We start from the raw sequence: 18,642 nt of genomic DNA, 5'->3' as shown, positions 1-18,642 counted from the left end.
GAATTTTTCCTCATTAACCACTCATTTATAAAGATTCAAAATACAAAAAAGAAAAAAAAAAAAAAGACCCCACTGTAAGTGCATGGGTTTATTTCTGGACTCTCTATTCAGTTCCATTGATCTAGTGTCTGTTTTTGTGCCAGTACCATGCTGCTTTGATTACTGTAGCTTTATAGTATAGTCTTATATCAGGGAGCTTTGTTATTTTTTTCTCCTTTTCAATTTTTTGGAATAGTTTGAGAAGAATATATATTAGCTCTTCTTTATATGTTTGGTAGAATTCTCCTGTGAAGCTATCCAGTCCTGGAGTTTTGTTTGCTGGGAGTTTGTTTTGTTTTATTTTTTAATTACAAATTCATTTTCACTACTAGTGATCTGTTCAGATTCTCTCTTTTTTGGTTCAGTCTTGGAAGCTTGTATGTTCCTAGAAATTTGTTCATTTCTTCTATGTTGTCCAATTTGTTGGCATATGACTGTAATATTCTCTTATTATTTTTTTGTATCTCTGTGATATCAGTTGTTATTTCTCCTCTTTTATTTCTTATTTTGCCTATTTGGATCCTCTCTCTTTTTTTCTTGATGAGCTTTTCTAAAGGTTTATCAATTTTATTTATCTTTTCAAAAAACCAGCTCTTGGCTTCATTGATCTTCTCTATTGTGTGTTGTGTTTCTATTTTATTTCCTCTCTGATCTTTATTATTTCCTTCCTTCTGCTGACTCTAGGCTTTGTATGTTCTTCTTTTCTAATTCTTTAGATGGTAGGTTAGGTGCTTTATTTGAGATTTTTCTTTTATTTCTTGAGTTAGACCAGTATCACTATAAACTTCCCTCTTAGAACTGCTTTTGCTGCATCCCATAGATTTTGGAAAGTTGTGTTTTTATTTTCATTTGTCTTGAGGTATTTTCTGATTTTCTCTTTGATTTCTTCATTGACCCATTGGTTTTTAGTAGCATGTTATTTAATCTCCATGTGTTTGTGTTTTTTTCACTTTTCTCCCTGTTATTGATTTCTAGTTTCATACTGCAGTCAGAAAAAATGTTTTATGTAATTCCCTTAAAATTGTTGAGACTTGTTTTATGGCCTAGCATGTGATCTGTCCTGGAGAATAGTCCATGTGCACTTGAAAATAATGTGTATTCTGCTGGTTTCAGTTGTAATGTCCTGTAGATATCTATTAAGTTCAACTTGTCTAATGTGTCACTTAGGACTACTGTTTCCTTATTGATTTTCTGTCTAGATGATGATCTGTCCATTGATGTAAGTGGGGTCTAAAAGTCCCCTACTAATATTGTATTACTGTCAATTTCTCCATTTATGTCTGTTAATATTTGCTTTATATATTTAGGTGGTCCTGTATTAGGTGCATATATGTTAACAAGTGTTATAAACTCTTCTTTTATTGATCCCTTTATCATTATATAATGCCCTTCTTTGTATTTCATTTTAGCCTTTGTTAAAGGCTAAAGTTTATTCTGTCTCATATGAGTATTACTACCCCTGCTTTCTTGTCATTTCTGTTTGTATGAAATATCTTTTTCTATCCCCTTACTTTCAGTCTGTGTGTGTCTTTAGCTCTGAAGTGAGTCTCTTGGAAGCAGCATATAGATGGGTCTTGTTATTTTATCCAGTTAGCCACACTATGTCTTTTGATCAAAGCACTTAATCCATTGACATTTAAAGTGATTATTGATAGATATGTACTTATTGCCATTTTGTTACTTGTTTTTTTGGTTGTTTATGTAGTTCTTCTCTGTTCTTTTTTTCTTCTTTTAATTTCTTCCTGGTAGTTTGATGATTTTCTTTAGTGGAATGCCTATGTTCCTTTCTCTCTATTTTTCATGTATCTGTTGTAGGTTTTGGTTTGTGATTGCCATAGAGTTCATATATGTTGATCTATAACTATATCTGCTTGCTTTTTTTTTGAAGGGTCTTGCCATGGAAATGCAAATGTTATTTTTTTAATTAATTTATTTTTATAATTTATTTTTAAAAAATTTTGGGCTGCGTTGGGTCTTTGTTGCTGTGCACGGGCTTTATCTAGTTGCACTGAGCGGGAGCTACTCTTTGTTGCGGTGCATGGGCTTCTCATTGTGGTGAGTTCTCTTGTTGCGTAGTACGGGCTCTAGGCATGCAGGCTTCAGTAGTTGTGGCACATGGGCTTAGTTGCTCCATGGCATGTGGATCTTCCCGGACCAGGGCTCAAACCCATGTCCCCTGCATTGGCAGGTGGATTCTTAACCACTGGACCACCAGAGAAGTCCCTATCTACTTGTTTTAAACTGGTAGTCATTTAAGTTCAAACACCTTTCAAAAGATCTACATCTTTTTACCCCACTCGCTCACATTTTGTGTTTTTGATGTCATAATTTGCATCTTCATGTTTATCCCTTTACTGCTTATTGTAGTTATACTTGATTTTACAATTATTTTTGTCTTTTAATCTTCCTACTAGCTTATTTAAGTGGTTGATCCCCAGTCTTTACAGTATTTGCTTTTACTAGTGGGATTTTTCCTTTCCTGGATACTTACTTGTTGACGTAGCCTTTTATTTTCCACTTAGAGAAGACCCTTTAACTTCTTTTTGGATAGTTTTAGTATTGATGAACTCTTTTAGTTTTTGTTTGTCTGAGAATTTTTTTTTTTAATCTCTCTTTTGATTCTAAATGGTAATCTTGCTGGGTAGAGTTGCAGGTTTTTCTCTTTCATCACTTTAAATATATCATGCCACTCCCTTTTGGCCTGCAAAGTTTCTGCAGAAAAATCACCTGATCACCTTATGAGGGTTCCCTTGTATAGGACTCTTTATTTTTCTCTTGCTGCCTTTAGAATTCTCTCTTTGTCTTTTGGCATTTTAATTATGATATGTCTTGGTGTGGGTCTGTTTGGGTTCATCTTGTTTGTGATTCTCTGTGCTTCCTGTACCTGGATAGCTGTTTTCCTTCTTCAGGTTTGGGAATTTTTCAGCCATAATTTCATCAAATACATTTTCAGCCCTTTTTTCTCTCTCTCTACTCCTTCTAGCCCTCCTATAATGTGTATGTTGGTATGCTTGATGTCTCAGAGGTCCCTTAAACTATTCTCATTTAAGATAAAAAATTTTTTTTGCTGTTCTGATTAGATTATTTCCATTATTCTATATTCCAGATCACTTATGTGTTCTTCTGTATCACCTAGTCTGCTGTTACTTCCTTCTAGTGTGTTTTTCATTTCAGTTATTGTATTCTTCATTTCTGACTGGTTATTTTTATATTTTCTACTTCCTTGTTAAAATGCTCACTGTATTCATCTATTCTTTTCCCTAATTCTATTAGCAGTCTTATTACTAATCTTTGAACTATTTATCTGATAAATCATTTATTTCTGTTTCATTATTGTTTTCTTCAGGGGTTTTCTCTTGTTCTTTTAATTAAGACAAATTCCACTGTCTTCTCATTTTGCTTATCTTTCTCCATCTCTTTGAAATTAGGTGAAACCATTACCTATTGTGATCTTGAAGGGGTGTCCTTATGTGGAAGCATCCTTATATAGTCTGTCTGTGCCCATTGGCTTTGGTGGGAGAACTGGATCTGATGTAAACATGAGTCTTCTCTTTCCCCAGAGCGTACTGGCAGCTATCACCTTGGTAGGAAGTGGGACTAGAGATGGAGTGGCTAGAGCAAGAACTAGGTGTGAGCTGGGGCTTCCCCTATTCTTAGTGGCAAACTCCAGTCTACTGGGGGCAAGGTCAGGTCCCAAGCTGCTGGAGCAGAAGCTGTGAGGGTCAGGTCTGAGCTGGGTCAACTCCATCTGACTGTGTTCTCCCCTCTTCCAGCACGAGCACCCTTGCCCCAGAAGGGCATAGTGCTGGATCAAGAGGGGCTGGCTAGATTCTTTGTGTGGATCTGGATGTGGGTTGTGGCAGAGTACTGAACTGCTTCTGGTGCATTGCCCCCTTAGGTGCCAGAAGTGGCCACTGTTACCCCATTCAGGTGCCATTTGGGATCTGAGCTGACTGGCTCTGAGCTGGCTCCATCCTTCACAACAATTCACTCTGCTTGTCCGTAGCAGCCCTCACCTAGTGTGGAGCTGCACTGCAAAGCAAGTGGGGCCAGAATGAACACTTGGCTCAGCTGGGTCGCATGCCAGAGTGGTCATGGGAAACTGGCCAGAGTCTGGTGTAGTTTCAATTTGCTTTCTCCACCTTGTTTTGTGAGTAAGCAAGTGTGTGTTCACACTTCACAAGTGGAGTCCAGGTTTCTTACAGCCCCTGTGTGAGTCATACTGGTTTTCTAACCAGCTGAGGGGAGTCTTTCTTCCCACTGTTGGAACTCAGGGCTTGGCGGCCCAATATGTGGCTCTAACAGCTCACTCCCCAGGGAAGATCTCCCTCCTCTTCTGAGTCCCCTCCCAAGAGCACAGGTCCCGACCTGACTGCTTCTCTTCCCTTCCTATCTGATTACATATCTGTCTCTCTTATGGGTTGTATAAGTCTTTCTGCGAGTTTTCAGTTAGTTTTCAGTGAGAATTGCTCCACATGTATATATATTTTTGATGTGTTTGTTGGGTTCCACATCTTCCTGGTATACCTTCTTGCTCTTAATCTCCTTCAAATTTGATGAAAACAATGTGTTAAAACTCATCTGCCAAGGGGGACCTTCAAGATGGCGGAGGAATAAGACGTGGAGATCACCTTCCTCCCCACAAATACACCAAATATACATAAACATGTGGAGCAACTGCTACAGAGCACCTACTGAACACTGGCAGAAGACCTCAGACTTCTGAAAAGGCAAGAAAATCCCCTCGTACCTGGGTAGGGCAAAAGAAAAAAGAAACAACAGAGACAAAAGCATAGGGTTAGGACCTGCACCTCTGGGAGAGAGCTGTGAAGGAGGAAAGGTTTCCACACACTAGGAAGCCCCTTCGCGGTTGGAGACTGTGGGTGGCAGAGGGGGGAAGCTTCGGAGCCACGGAGGAGAGCGCAGCAACAGGGTTGCAGAGGGCAAAGGGGAGAGATTCCTGCACAGAGGATCAGTGCTGACCAGCACTCACCAGTCTGAGAGGCTTGTCTGCTCACCCGGTGGGGCGGGTGGGGGCTGGGAGCTGCGGCTCGGGCTTCGGAGGTCAGATCCCAGGGAGAGGACTGGGGTTGGCTGCATGAACACAGCATGAACGGGGCTAGTGCGCCACAGCTAGCCATGAGGGAGTCCGGGAAAAACTCTGGAATTGCCTAAGAGTCAAGAGACCATTGTTTCAGGGTGTGCAAGGAGAGGGGATTCCTTCCCTGTCTGCCCACAGAAGGCACAGCACTGCCTTATTGAGCTCCAGAGCTGGGCGCGAGCCACGGCTATCAGCTTGGACACCACAGACAGGCATGAAATGCTAATGCTGCTGCTGCAGCCACCAAGAATCCTGTGTGCGAGCACAGGTCACTATCCACAGCCCCCCGGGAGCCTGTGCAGCCCGCCACTGCCAGGGTCCCCTGATCCAGAGACAACTTCCCTGGGAGAACTCACGGTGCGCCTCAAGCTGTTGCAATGTCACACCAACCTCTGCTGTGGCAGTCTTGCCCTGCATTCCACTTATAACTACCATACCCCTCCCCACCCCCGCGTGAGTGAGCCAGGGCCCCCTAATCAGCCGCTGCTTTAACCTCATCCTGTCTGGGTAGGAACATAAGCCTGAGGGCACCCTACATGCACAGGTGGGGCCAAAACCAAAGCTGAACCCCGGGAGCTGTGCAAACAAAGAAGAGAAAGGGAAATTTCTCCATGCAGCCTCAAGAGCAGTGGATTAAATCTCCACAATCAACTTGATGTACCCTGCATCTGTGGAACACCTGAATAGAAAATGAATCAACCCAAAACTAAGGCGGTAGACTTTGGGAGCAACTGTAGGCTTGGGGTTTGCTGTCTGTGACTGACTTGTTTCTGATTTTTATGTTTATCTTAGTATAGTTTTTAGTGCTTGTTATTGTTGGAGGATTTGCTTATTGCTTTGGTTGCTCTCTCCTTTTTTTAAATTACTTTCAAATTTTTTAAATTTTAATAATTTTTAAATTTTATTTAGTTTTTACTTTTTATTTTTTTTATTTTTTTCTCCCTTTTCTTCTGAGCCGTGTGGCTGACAGGGTCTTGGTGCTCCAGCCTGGTGTCAGGCCTGAGCCTCTGAGATGGGAGAGTAGAGTTAAGGACATCAATCGGTGAAAGCTCTCCCAGAGATCTCTGTCTCAGCTCTAAGACCCAGCTACACCCAACGGTCAGCAAGCTCCAGTGCTGGACGCTCCATGCCAAACAACTAGCAAGACAGGAACACAGACCCACCCATTAGCAGAGAGACTGCCTGAAATCATAATGAGTTCACAGAAACCCCAAAACACACCACCAGGTGCAGCCCTGCCCACCAGAACGACAAGATCCAGCCCCACCCACCAGAACACAGGCACCAGTCCCCTCCACCAGGAAACCTACACAACCCACTGAACCAACCTGACCCACTGGGGACAGACACCAAAAACAATGGGAACTACAAACCTGTAGCCTGCGAAAAGGAGACCCCCAAACACAGTAAGTTAAGTTAATGGGAAGACAGAGAAATATGCAGCAGTTGAAGGAGCAAAGTAAAAACCCACCAGACCAAACAAATGAAGAGGAAATAGGCAGTCTACCTGAAAAAGAATTCAGAGTAATAATAGTAAAGAGGATCCAAAATCTTGGAAGTAGAATGGAGAAAATAGAAGAAATGTTTAACAAGGACCTAGAAAAGCTAACGAGCAAACAAACAATGATGAACAACACAATACATGAAATTAAAAATTCTCTAGAAGGAATCAATAGCAGAATAACTGAGGTAGAAGAACGGATAAGTGACCTGAAATATAAAATAGTGGGAAAAACTACTGCAGGACAGAATAAAGAAAAAAAATGAAAAGAATTGAGGACAGTCTCAGAGTCCACTGGGACAACATTAAACACACCAACATTTGAATTATAGGGGTTCCAGAAGAAGAGAAAAACAAAGGGTCTGAGATAATACTTGAAGAGATTATAGTCGAAAACTTCCCCAATATAAGAAAGGAAATAGGCAAGTCCAGGAAGCACAGAGAGTCCCATACAGGATAAATCCAAGGAGAAACACGCCAAGACACATATTGATCAAACTATCAAAAATTAAATACAAAGAAAAAATATTAAAAGCAGCAGGGAAAAGGAACAAATAAATACAAGGGAATCCCCATAAGGTTAACAGCTGATCTTTCAACAGAAACTCTGCAAGCCAGAAGGGAGTGGCAGGACATATTTAAAGTGATGAAAGGGAAAAACCTATAACCAAGATTATTCTACAAGCAAGGATCTCATTCATATTCGATGGAGCAATCAAAACCTTTATAGACAAGCAAAAGTTAAGAGAATTCAGCGCCACCAAACCAGCTTTACAACAAATGCTAAAGGAACTTCTCTAGGCAGGAAACACAAGAGAAGGAAAAGACCTCCAAAAACAAACCTGAAACAATTAAGAAAATGGTAATAGGAACATACATATTGATAATTACCTTAAATGTACATGGATTAAATGCCCCAATCAAAAGACATAGACTGGGTGAATGGATACAAAAACAAGACTCATAAATATGCTGTCTACAAGAGACCCACTTCAGACCCAGGGACACATACAGACTGAAAGTGAGGGGATGGAAAAAGAGATTCCATGCAAATGGAAATCAAAAGAAAGCTGGAGTAGCAATTCTCATATCAGACAAAATAGACTTTAAAGCAAAGACTATTACAAGAGAGAAGAACAGTACATAATAATCAAGGGATCAATCCAAGAAGAAGATATAATAATTGTAAATATTTATTCACCAACATAGGAGCACCTCAATACATAAGGCAGATGCTAACAGCCACAAAAGGGGAAAACGACAGTAACACAATCATGGTAGGGGACTTTAATACACGAATGAAAATAAATAAGGAAACACAAGCTCTAAATGACGCATTAAACAAGATAGCCTTAATTGATATTTATAGGGCAGTCTGTCCAAAAACAACAGAATACACTTTCTTCTCAAGTGCTCATGGACCATTCTCCAGGCTATATCATATCTTGGGTCACAACTTGAGCCTGGAAAATTAGAGAAAATTGAAATCATATCAAGTGTCTTTTGCCACCACAACACTATGAGACTAGATATCAATTACAGGAAAAAAAACTGTGAAAAATGCAAACACATGGAGGCTAAACAATATGCTACTAAATAACCAAAAGATCACTGAAGAAATCAAAGAGGAAATCCAAAAATACCTAGAAACAATTGACAATGAAAACACGAAGACCCAAAACCTATGGGATGCAGCAAAAGCATTTCTAAGAGGGAAGTTTATAGCAATACAGTTGTCCCTCAAGAAACAAGAAACACCTCAAATAAACAATCTAAACTTACACCTAAAGCATTTAGAGAAAGAAGAACAAGAAAACCCCCAAAGTTAGCAGAAGGAAAGAAATCATCAAAGATCAGATCAGAAATAAATGAAAAAGAAATTACGGAAACAATAGCAAAGATCAATGAAACTAAAAGCTGGTTCTTTCAGAAGATAAACAAAATTCATAAACCATTAGCCAGACTCATCAAGAAAGAAAAAAAAGGAGAAGACTCAATAAGATTAGAAATGAAAAAGGAGAAGTAACAACTGACCCTGCATAAATACAAAGAATCATAGGGGATTGCTACAAGCAACTATATGCCAATAAAATGCACAACCTGGAAGAAATGGACAAATTCTTAGAAAAGCCCAACCTTCTGAGACTGAACCAGGAAGAAATAGAAAATTTAAACAGACCAATCACAAGAACTGAAATTGAGACTGTGATTAAAAATCTTCCAAAAAACAAAATCCCAGGACTAGATGGCTTCATAGCGAATTCTATCAAACATTTAGAGAAGAGCTAACAGCTATCGTTCTCAAACTCTTCCAAAATATAACAGAGGAAGGAACACTCCCAAACTCATTCTACGAGGCCACCATCAACCTGATACCAAAGGCAGAGATGTCACAAAAAAAGAAAACTACAGGCCAATATCACCAATGAACATAGATGCAAAAATCCTCAACAAAATACTAGCAAACAGAATCCAACAGCACATTATACGGATCATACACCATGATCAAATGGGGTTTATTCCAGGAATGCAAGGATTCTTCAATATACGCAAATCAATCAACGTGATACACCATATTAACAAATTGAAGGAGAAAAACCATATGATCATCTCAATAGATGCAGAGAAAGCTTTTGACAAAATTCAACACCCATCTATGATAAAAACCCTGCAGAAAGTAGGCATAGAGGGAACTTTCCTCAACATAATAAAGGCCATATATGACAAACCCACAGCCAACATCATCCTCAATGGTGAAAAAATGAAAGCATTTCCACTAAGATCAGGAACAAGACAAGGTTGCCCACTCTCACCACTCTTATTCAACATAGTTTTGGAAGTTTTAGCCACAGCAATCAGAGAAGAAAAGGAAATAAAAGGAATCCAAATGGGAAAAGAAGAAGTAAATCTGTCACTGTTTGCAGATGACATGATACTATACATAGAGAATCCTAAAGATGCTATCAGAAAACTACTAGAGCTAATCAATGAATTTGGTAAAGTAGCAGGATACAAAATTAATGCACAGAAATCTCTTATACACTAATGATGAAAAATCTGAAAAGAGTAATTAAGGAAACACTCCCATTTACCATTGCAGCAACAACAACAAAAAAACCTAGTAATAAACCTACCTAAGGAGACAAAAGACCTATATGCAGAAAACTATAAGACACTGATGAAAGAAATTGATACAAGCAGATGGAGAGATATACCATGTTCTTAGATTGGAAGAATCAACATTGTGAAAATGATTCTACTTCCCAAAGCAATCTACAGATTCAGTGCAATCCCTATCTAACTACCAACGGCATTTTTCACAGAACTAGAACAAAAACTGCACAATTTGTATGGAAATACAAAAGACACCAAATAGCCAAAAGAATCTTGAGCAAGAAAAACGGAGCTGGAGGAATCAGGCTCCCTGACTTCAGACTATACTACAGAGCTACAGTAAACAGGACAGTATGGTACTGGCACAAAAACAGAAATATAGATCAATGGAACAGGATAGAAAGCCCAGAGATAAACCCACGCACATATGGTCACCTTATCTTTGATAAAGGAGGCAAGAATGTACAATGGAGAAAAGACAGCCTCTTCCATAAGTGGTGCTGGGAAAACTTGACAAGTACATGTAAAAGAATGAAATTAGAGCACTCCCTAACACCATACACAAAAATAAACTCAAAATGGATTAATGACCTAAATGTAAGTCCAGACACTCTAAAACTCTTAGAGGAAAACATAGGCAGAACACTCTATGACATAAATCACAGCAAGATCCTTTTCGACCCACCTCCTAGAGAAATGGAATTAAAATAAAAAAAAAAATGGGGCTTCCCTGGTGGCGCAGTGGTTGAGAGTCCGCCTGCCGATGCAGGGGACACGGGTTCCTGCCCCGGTCCAGGAAGATCTCACATGCCATGGAGCGACTGGGCCCGTGAGCCGTGGCCGCTGAGCCTGCGCGTTTGGAGCCTGTGCTCTGCAACGGGAAAGGCCACAACAGTGAGAGGCCTGCACACCACAAAAAAAATAATAAAATGAATAAATAAGTAAACAAATGGGACCACATGAAACTTAAAAGCTTTTTAACAGCAATGGAAACCATAAACAAGACGAAACGACAACGCTCTTTGTCTATTGAATGGGAGAAAATATTTGCAAGCGAAGCAACTGACAAAGGATTAATCTCCAAAATTTACAAGCAGCTCATACGACTCAATATCAAAAAATCAACAACCCACTCCAGAAATGGGCAGAAGACCTAAATAGACATTTCTCCAAAGAAGATATACAGATTGCCAACAAACACATGAAAAGATGCTCAACATCACTGATCATTAGAGAAATGCAAGTCAAAACTACAATGAGGTATCACCTCACGCTGGTCAGAATGGCCAACTTCAAAAAATCTACAAACAGTGCTGGGAGGGTGTGGAGAAGATGGAACCCTCTTGTACTGTTGGTGGGAATGCAAATTGATACAGCCACTATGAAGAACTGTATGGAGGTTGCTTAAAAAACTAAAAATAGAACTACCATATGACCCAACAATCCCACTACTGGGCATATACCCTGAGAAAACCGCATTTCAAGAAGAGTCATGTACCATAGTGTTCATTGCAGCTCTGTTTACAGTAGCCAGGTAATGGAAGCAACCTAAATGGCCATCGGCCGATGAATGGATAAAGAAAATGTGGCCCGTATATACAATGGAATATTACTCAGCCATAAAAAGAAAGGAAATTGAGTTATTTGTAGTGAGGTGGATGGACCTAGAGACTGTCTTACAGAATGAAGTAAGTCAGAAAGAGAAAAGCAAATACCGTATGCTAACACATACATATAGAATCTAAAAAAAAAAAAATGGTTCTGAAGAGCCTAGGGGCAGGACAGGAATAACGATGCAGACATAGAGAATGGACTTGAGGACACGGGGAATGGGGAAGGGTAAGCTGGGATCAAGTGAGAGAGTGGCATGGATATATATACACTGTCAAGTGTAAAATAGGTAGCTAGTGGGAAACAGCCACATAGCACAAGGAGATCAGCTCAGTGCTTTGTGACCACCTGGATGGGTGGGGTAGGAAGAGTGGGAGGGAGACCCAAGAAGGAGGGTATATCGGGATATATGTATATGTATAGCTGATTTCCTTTGTTATACAGCAGAAACTAACACAACTTTGTAAAGCAATTATACTCCAATAAAGATGTTAAAATAAATAAGAATAAAAACTCATCTCCCTAGAATACTGACTTTGAAATTAATTCATTATTAAATGGAATTTTTTAATGATATAAAGTACCATTTGTTTTCAGTCATTTTCACTGTGTATACTATTGGTGTTTAATTTGGATAAAAATTATGTGGTGTAATAGAGAAGAGATTTCTGCTAATGGATTCCTTCTTTAATTCAAAGTATTGTTTACATACAACTGGGGCAGGTATAGAGAAGTAAGGCATTGTCTTTAACCTCTAGAGGATCTGAAATAAATACACAAGGGACTGCTCACTCTAAATTGAATACGAGTGCAGCAATTGACGAAGTGTCCCAATATGTTGATGATTTTATTAGTATCCTTTCAGGCAACATAAACCCATTAAAGGTAGAACCATTAAAAAAAAAATCCTAGAGAATTGCTAGAAGTTAGAGAGATCTAGCAAAAACACTGGTTTATCAGAATATCCAGGCCTTAAGAAGGTGGGAACCAGGTCAATTCAGGGAACTTCATCTGCAGGAAGGTGGCCATTCTTGCAAGTTCTTTGCCTTTAATGTGACTTATTTCATCAACATATGCTAGTTTCTTTCCATCCTGGTCCCAGGTGACTTTATCTCCAAACTTTCAGTAGAAGTATCTGATTGGCTGTCTGCCTGTACTGTGGATTCGGTGTTCCTGTTGGGTTCTGTGGTCTGGGAGGCAAGGTCTCCTGGTATGCTCGACTGCCTTACCAGATAGGAACTGTGAGCCTGGCAGAAGAATTGGACCATAGTAGATGACTGATAATGAATAAGAGCTTAAGAAATAAACTCATAGAGGGAGCTGTCCTGTCTGGCAGAATGTTCATGGAAGGCTTTGTAGAAGAGATTACATTTAAATTATATTATATAGGTTGGGTTGGATTTACATGTCAAGAGCAAACAAATGAAGAAAAAGGGAGTTCTAGGTATTAGAGTAACTTGAGCCAAGTTGTATAGGTTTATGCTTGGCCTGTGGACAGATCAGTATGGCTCAGAGATCCTCAGTGTAGCTGCCCTAAATCACCTGAGAAGCCCGAGTCAATGCGTTGCCTCTAACTGACTGAAACAGAGTCTCTGGGGTTTGTGTTCAGATCATTTGCATTTTTTAAAAGTTCCCCAAATGATTTTGATGCAAAGAGAGCTTTGAGCCCTGGACAGCTATAGCGGATAATACATTATGAATTTGTGAAATAGAGTTGGAAAAGGATGTTAGAACAAGACTATGGAGGCTTTCTATATCAAGCTAAGGAGTTTCTTCTCCATATCCTGTGAGTAACGTAGTCAGTGAGGCTTATATTTTATTGGTTTGCACCATTTTCTGAGCCTATGTAGTTGCATCTACTTGGAGTCCTTTCTGGGCAGTAGACAGAGAAGGGAAAGGAAAGTTAAGGGATCTAGGTACATGTGGCACAGCCCTTTATACTTATTTAGAATATTATTTGTTCATTGTTTCTCCTTTGTAGGAGTAGATGTTCTAATTTCAGATTTAGATGTTCTAATTAGATGTTCTAATTCCAGATTTAGTATTCTTAGCAGAGTATATTGATGTTTTAGTAACAGTTCTTTCTTCTCTCTTTAGGGGAGTCGGCTGCATCTTTGTTGAAATGATCCAAGGAGTTGCTGCTTTTCCAGGAATGAAAGACATTCAGGATCAACTTGAACGAATATTTCTGGTAAGTTATTTACAGAATACTTCTGAAAAAAATTGGACTTGAATGCATCCCTCAGTGACAAATCCTACAGTGGTAGTGGAAAATAATTTCAAACAAATTTGTTGGTTGTCACATTTAATTCTAACATATTTTTGGATCTTTGCAAAAGCAGGAAATTAGTGAAGAATTGTGTTTTTAAACTACTGCACATGAATAATATGCCAAAATGGTAAGAAAGGGTAGGATGTCAGAGGCAATATAGAAGAGTGGGTTAAAAACGAAGGCTCTGACAAAAATTCCAAATAATTTATATAGATATCCCCCCTTCAAGTAGGTGTATCTTATTCCCTCCCACTCCTACCCACTTAAATGTGGGCTTTGATTGGTAACTTTTTTCCTAAAAAGTAGAGCATGGAATGAAGGGAAGGGAAGATAGTAACTTCAAAATGGAGAAACCAGGCAAATGGTACTTTAGCCCGGTCTTCAAGGTTAAGATCATCAAAGATAAGTCACATTGGTAGTATGTACCCTTTGTATAATGTATTGAGAATGGTACTTCTCCTCTGTAGTCTTCCTCCGAAAACCATAACCCCAGCCTAATCTGGAAAGCCACATCGCACAAACCCAAACTGAGGGACATTTACAAAATACCTGACTAGTACTTTTCAAAACTGTCAAGGTCATGAAAAACAGGGAAAGTCTGAAAAACTGTCACAGCCCAGAGGAGGCTAGGGAGACATGACAGCGTAATGTAATGTGGTATCCTCCACAGAATCCTGAGACAGAAGAAGAACATTAGGGAAAAATGAGTTAAATACAAGTGAAGTGTGCAGTTTAGTTAATATCAGCATAGCAGTGTGTGCTCCTTAGGTGTGATGGAAGTTCCCTGTAATGTAAGATTTCATCAATCAGGGAAACTGGTGAGGAGTATATAGGAACTGTCTGTATTACTGTTTACAACTTTTCTATAAATCTAAAACTATTCTAAAATTTTAAATTAAAAAAATTTTGTAAATCTGTGAAAAATAAAAATAAAATTTGTTCTGTAACCAGATGAGCTGGTTTTGTCACCTGCTCTGGTCACTTTGGGAAAGGGACTTAGTTCTCTGAACTTTAGTTTTCCTGTGGGTAAAATAAGGGATAATGATAACATCTACCTCATAGATTGTTTTGAGGAATAATTAACTTAATTACATAAAGTGCTTTTAGAACTATGCCTGACACATAATAAATACCCAATAGATGTGTTGTTATTATTTTAATCAAATCATTTTTATACCAGATATTTTCATTCAGTGAAACTTCCACACTAGCTAATATTCATATAAACTTATTTAAAACATGGAATAAGAGCTAGACAAATGAATTTTTTTGTTAAAAGGAGTCAGACTATATACATTGTAGCAGTTAACCACATTATCATACTTTTTAAAAATAAATCTCCCATGTGAAATCACTGGGGCACATTTTAGAATGGACCTTGTGAAGACATGCACTTATTGGATTATGCAAGTACACCCTTAAAATGTAGCTTTCATATTAAGTATAAGGACCACAGGAGGGTATAGTGATATGAATTGAGGCTCCATCACTGCTGTGTTCACCTTGATGTCAGCATTAAATGATAAGAAAAGGAATAAGAAAACTAGAAAATCAAAGCACACGTGATTCCACCATGCAGTATCCTATACCCCAGGCATCCCTGTGTATTCACAGTGGGTGGACAAACAGCAGAGTCTCTAATATTATAGAAACTTTCTTCAAAGTCTTATCTTATTGGTTTCTTCTCTCAGAGGCTGTCTGTATCCACTTCCTTTCAGTTTTACTTAATTATTATTATCCATAAATTCCCACACAGAGTGTTAAAATAATGTCTTATGATTATAATAATGCAGCCTTATAATGGAAAATTCCCACAATGTCAAAAAGTATAAAAGTTGAAAAACCCCTTTGTCCTACTACCCAGAGAAAATTACTTTTAGTATTTTGGTATATATCTTCCATTTCAACACATGTTAAAAAAATTAAATTGTATCTTGTATACTATTTTGTAACTTTCTTTTTTCACTTAACAATAGGTAGTTAACACCTTTCATTGGAAAATAAATCCAGAAACTTATCATCATCCTTAGTGATGAGTATTTCATCGTATGGATGAGAATTATTTGCTTAATCAGCCTGATATTGTTTATAGTCTTTAACTATTATAAAGCGCTGTCAGAAATATTCTTTGCACAGTTATCCTATTAGTTAAGAAAAATTATTAGAATTGAAAGTCCTGAATTGAATACAGTTTAATTTTCATAAGTCTATTGACCATTCTTATACTTCATTCCCTCCATCTAAACTCATGAAACACTTCCTTCTCTCTGTTGTCAAGAAAGTCGCTTACTGATTTCATTGAGATTGTATTGAGCCTATAGATTATATTACAAAGAAATGATATAAAATGAACTTTCCCAGCTAAGAAAAAATAATATCTCTTTATTCATATTTCATGGCCCTTAGCATAAATTTAACATAAACATATTTCTCTTTTCCTTTTTTCTAATCAAGCCTTTATTTTCATTCAGCTATTTTAAGTAACTTTCCACAGTTATTTTCCCCAAAATACAATAAACTTGTTCACATATTGTGAAAAACATGACAGGAGAGGGAATTTTAATGGGCTATACTTTGCATCATATAGATCTTTATGCCAAAACATATCTTTAAATATTTAGCTTTTTAATTTATTTAAAGCTTAAATATAATAATACCACTTAATTATATTCTGATAATAATTTCCTAAACTTTAGATTCCACTTAACTATTCACTGTGATAGCTATTGAACAATACTTACATAACCTTGTCAAATTACCTATTTTTTATGCTAAAATCATTAATTTACTATATTTGAAATCAGAAAACTTCAAAGCGAAATTATATAGAAAGAAATATCCCTACATACACATTATTTCAGGGTAAATTTAAAAGAAAAAGAAATGGTTGTATAAATGAGGTATATTCTATAGCAGTTGTACCAAAAATTTTGTTTCATGAAAACATAGTTTATTGATATAGCTTAGTCAAAGTTATAATTTTCAATATTATTTTTATAATGTAAGTCATTTCCAATAGGTACTATCTTGTTGAATTGCTTCTTGTATGGAGATTTTGTTATTATTTCTTAATTTTATGACAATTATTTCCTAATTTTATGGGTATTCAGAGACCTTTGAGCCATGACTAGGCTTTTAATAAATCAGAGAAATACATCATTGTAAATTGTCTATGGGAATATTGATACACCAAGCTACTGTTTGCTCTTATTAGACCACAGAGACGCTTAAATGCGGATAAGCATCATGATTTATGGTAATAACTCCTTCATTTACTGTAGTTTATTTTACACGTGTAATGATTTTTACAAGTAAAATGTCCTTTGGTAATTAGGAGATAAGGATCCTCATCTATATAAAACTGCTGCTTTAGAATTAAATAATGTTATGTTTTACCCTGAAGAATTAGACATGACCAAAAAAGAAAAGAGAGAGAGAAATCTGCAAACTTCTTTTGACAGTAAATGTTATCATCTTAAATATTTTATTTCCTCCCCTGAATTGTTTAAATTTGCAAATGTTAGCCATATGACACATTAAACAAGCAGACTCTCTCAGGAGTTGTGCGATCATTGGAAGTAGAAATTTTACTAACCCAATGTGGTTGAATCACTGGGAAAAAATGCTTTTTCTTGGTGACCTTTTATGTCTGGTCTGAAGAGGAATAACTTTTAAATGCGATTAAATCCACTTTCACGGGCTTCTCATGTAAACTGCCAGAGACTCTTTTCTAAAGCAGCAGTTGTGTATCTGGCCTCTTGTAAAGCAATGCCAAGAAGATAATCAACTTTGAAAAGTCACGAAACATGGAATTGTTCGTTTTGTTTTGTGTTTTAATACAGGGATTAAGTCCATTCATTTGCCTGTGAACTGTATATAGAAAGGTGGTTGATTAATAACTTTGAAGCACAGAATTCAAGCTTGTTACCCAAGATAACTAATATAATTAACTCCTACACACTGAGTCTTTATGTGAAAAGCAACAAAGATCAGTCACTAGAGCCTTTATATCTTTCTTTTGAAGGTTTTCTTTTTCTTGTTTTTTCTTTTTCCTTCCTTTGGTGGGAAGGAGCAGTTCACATTCTTAACAAGTCCAGTGCATTCACTTCCACAACATAGTAACTGTGTTGCTCTATGTAAGGTGAGCTGGCTATACTGCCGTCTGAGATTTCACCATTAAATCATTTTCCTTGAAATTGTGATGCTCATATACAAGAAAGGAAGGAAAGTGATAGAATTTTGACAAATTATATTCAAGACATTTTGAATTGCCAGGTGAACGGGCACCTACTTCTCTAAGCAGTAACTCTGCTATTACAGTAAAAGAGTGATTTATATCATTTCTTCAGCGTTACTCATTTTTTAATGTGTCACGATGTTTTCTGTTCACCTTTGTTAGCTGCGAAAATAAGCAGTAGATGTATTCACCCAGGTAAATATATATATTCAGAGTGACAAAATCAGAACTAATATTCTAATCGTATTCTAATCATATTGTTCTGAATTGAAAAAGAACTCTACTTGATGGAACCCTGGGAGCATTCTTCTGCCACTTCAGAACAGCTGAACAAATGGCAGAGAGTGCTTGCACAGCTGTCTGAAACCTTTGACAGATGCTTCTGGGTTTGTATGGCTCATGGCCCCAGAGTACAGCAGCCACGACAGAGGGGCTGGCATGATTGTGTTCCGGGGGCCTGTTCTAGTTCTCCCTGCCTTTGAATGTTGATTAACCCCAAGAGGCTCACTTTTCCCTGTCTCCTGGTCTTCTGGTTTGCAACGGAGTTTCATCCACCAGTTATTTGTTAACATATTGTACATTATTTGATTGGTACAGTTGTTAGAATGTTTCTCTTCCGTGTATATATCATTCAGAATTTAAAAGAGAGTGTGTGTGTGTATTTGTGTGTGTGTGAAAAGAGCCTCTGGCAACTTTGAAATCTACTACTCAGCCTGGCTTTTGAGTCAGATCCTTCCTTAAGCCTCTGTGTTTTACAATTGAACTGA

General features: G+C 37.8%; 1 protein-coding gene across 8 annotated transcripts in view; it reads left to right on the top strand.

The window, feature by feature from the left end:
* Positions 1–18,642, top strand: part of CDK14 (cyclin dependent kinase 14) — a 716,891-nt gene that overhangs the window by 507,969 nt on the left and 190,280 nt on the right. For all 8 annotated transcript variants that reach the window (XM_067746465.1, XM_067746464.1, XM_067746468.1 and 5 more), the window contains one exon: positions 13,464–13,557. In XM_067746465.1, coding sequence (XP_067602566.1) covers positions 13,464–13,557 — 94 coding nt within the window. The remainder of the gene's footprint in view (positions 1–13,463; positions 13,558–18,642) is intronic.

This window comes from Pseudorca crassidens, chromosome 8, assembly GCF_039906515.1.
Source record: "Pseudorca crassidens isolate mPseCra1 chromosome 8, mPseCra1.hap1, whole genome shotgun sequence".
Classification (NCBI taxonomy): domain Eukaryota; kingdom Metazoa; phylum Chordata; class Mammalia; order Artiodactyla; family Delphinidae; genus Pseudorca; species Pseudorca crassidens.
This window is presented reverse-complemented; position numbering and strand designations above follow the sequence as displayed.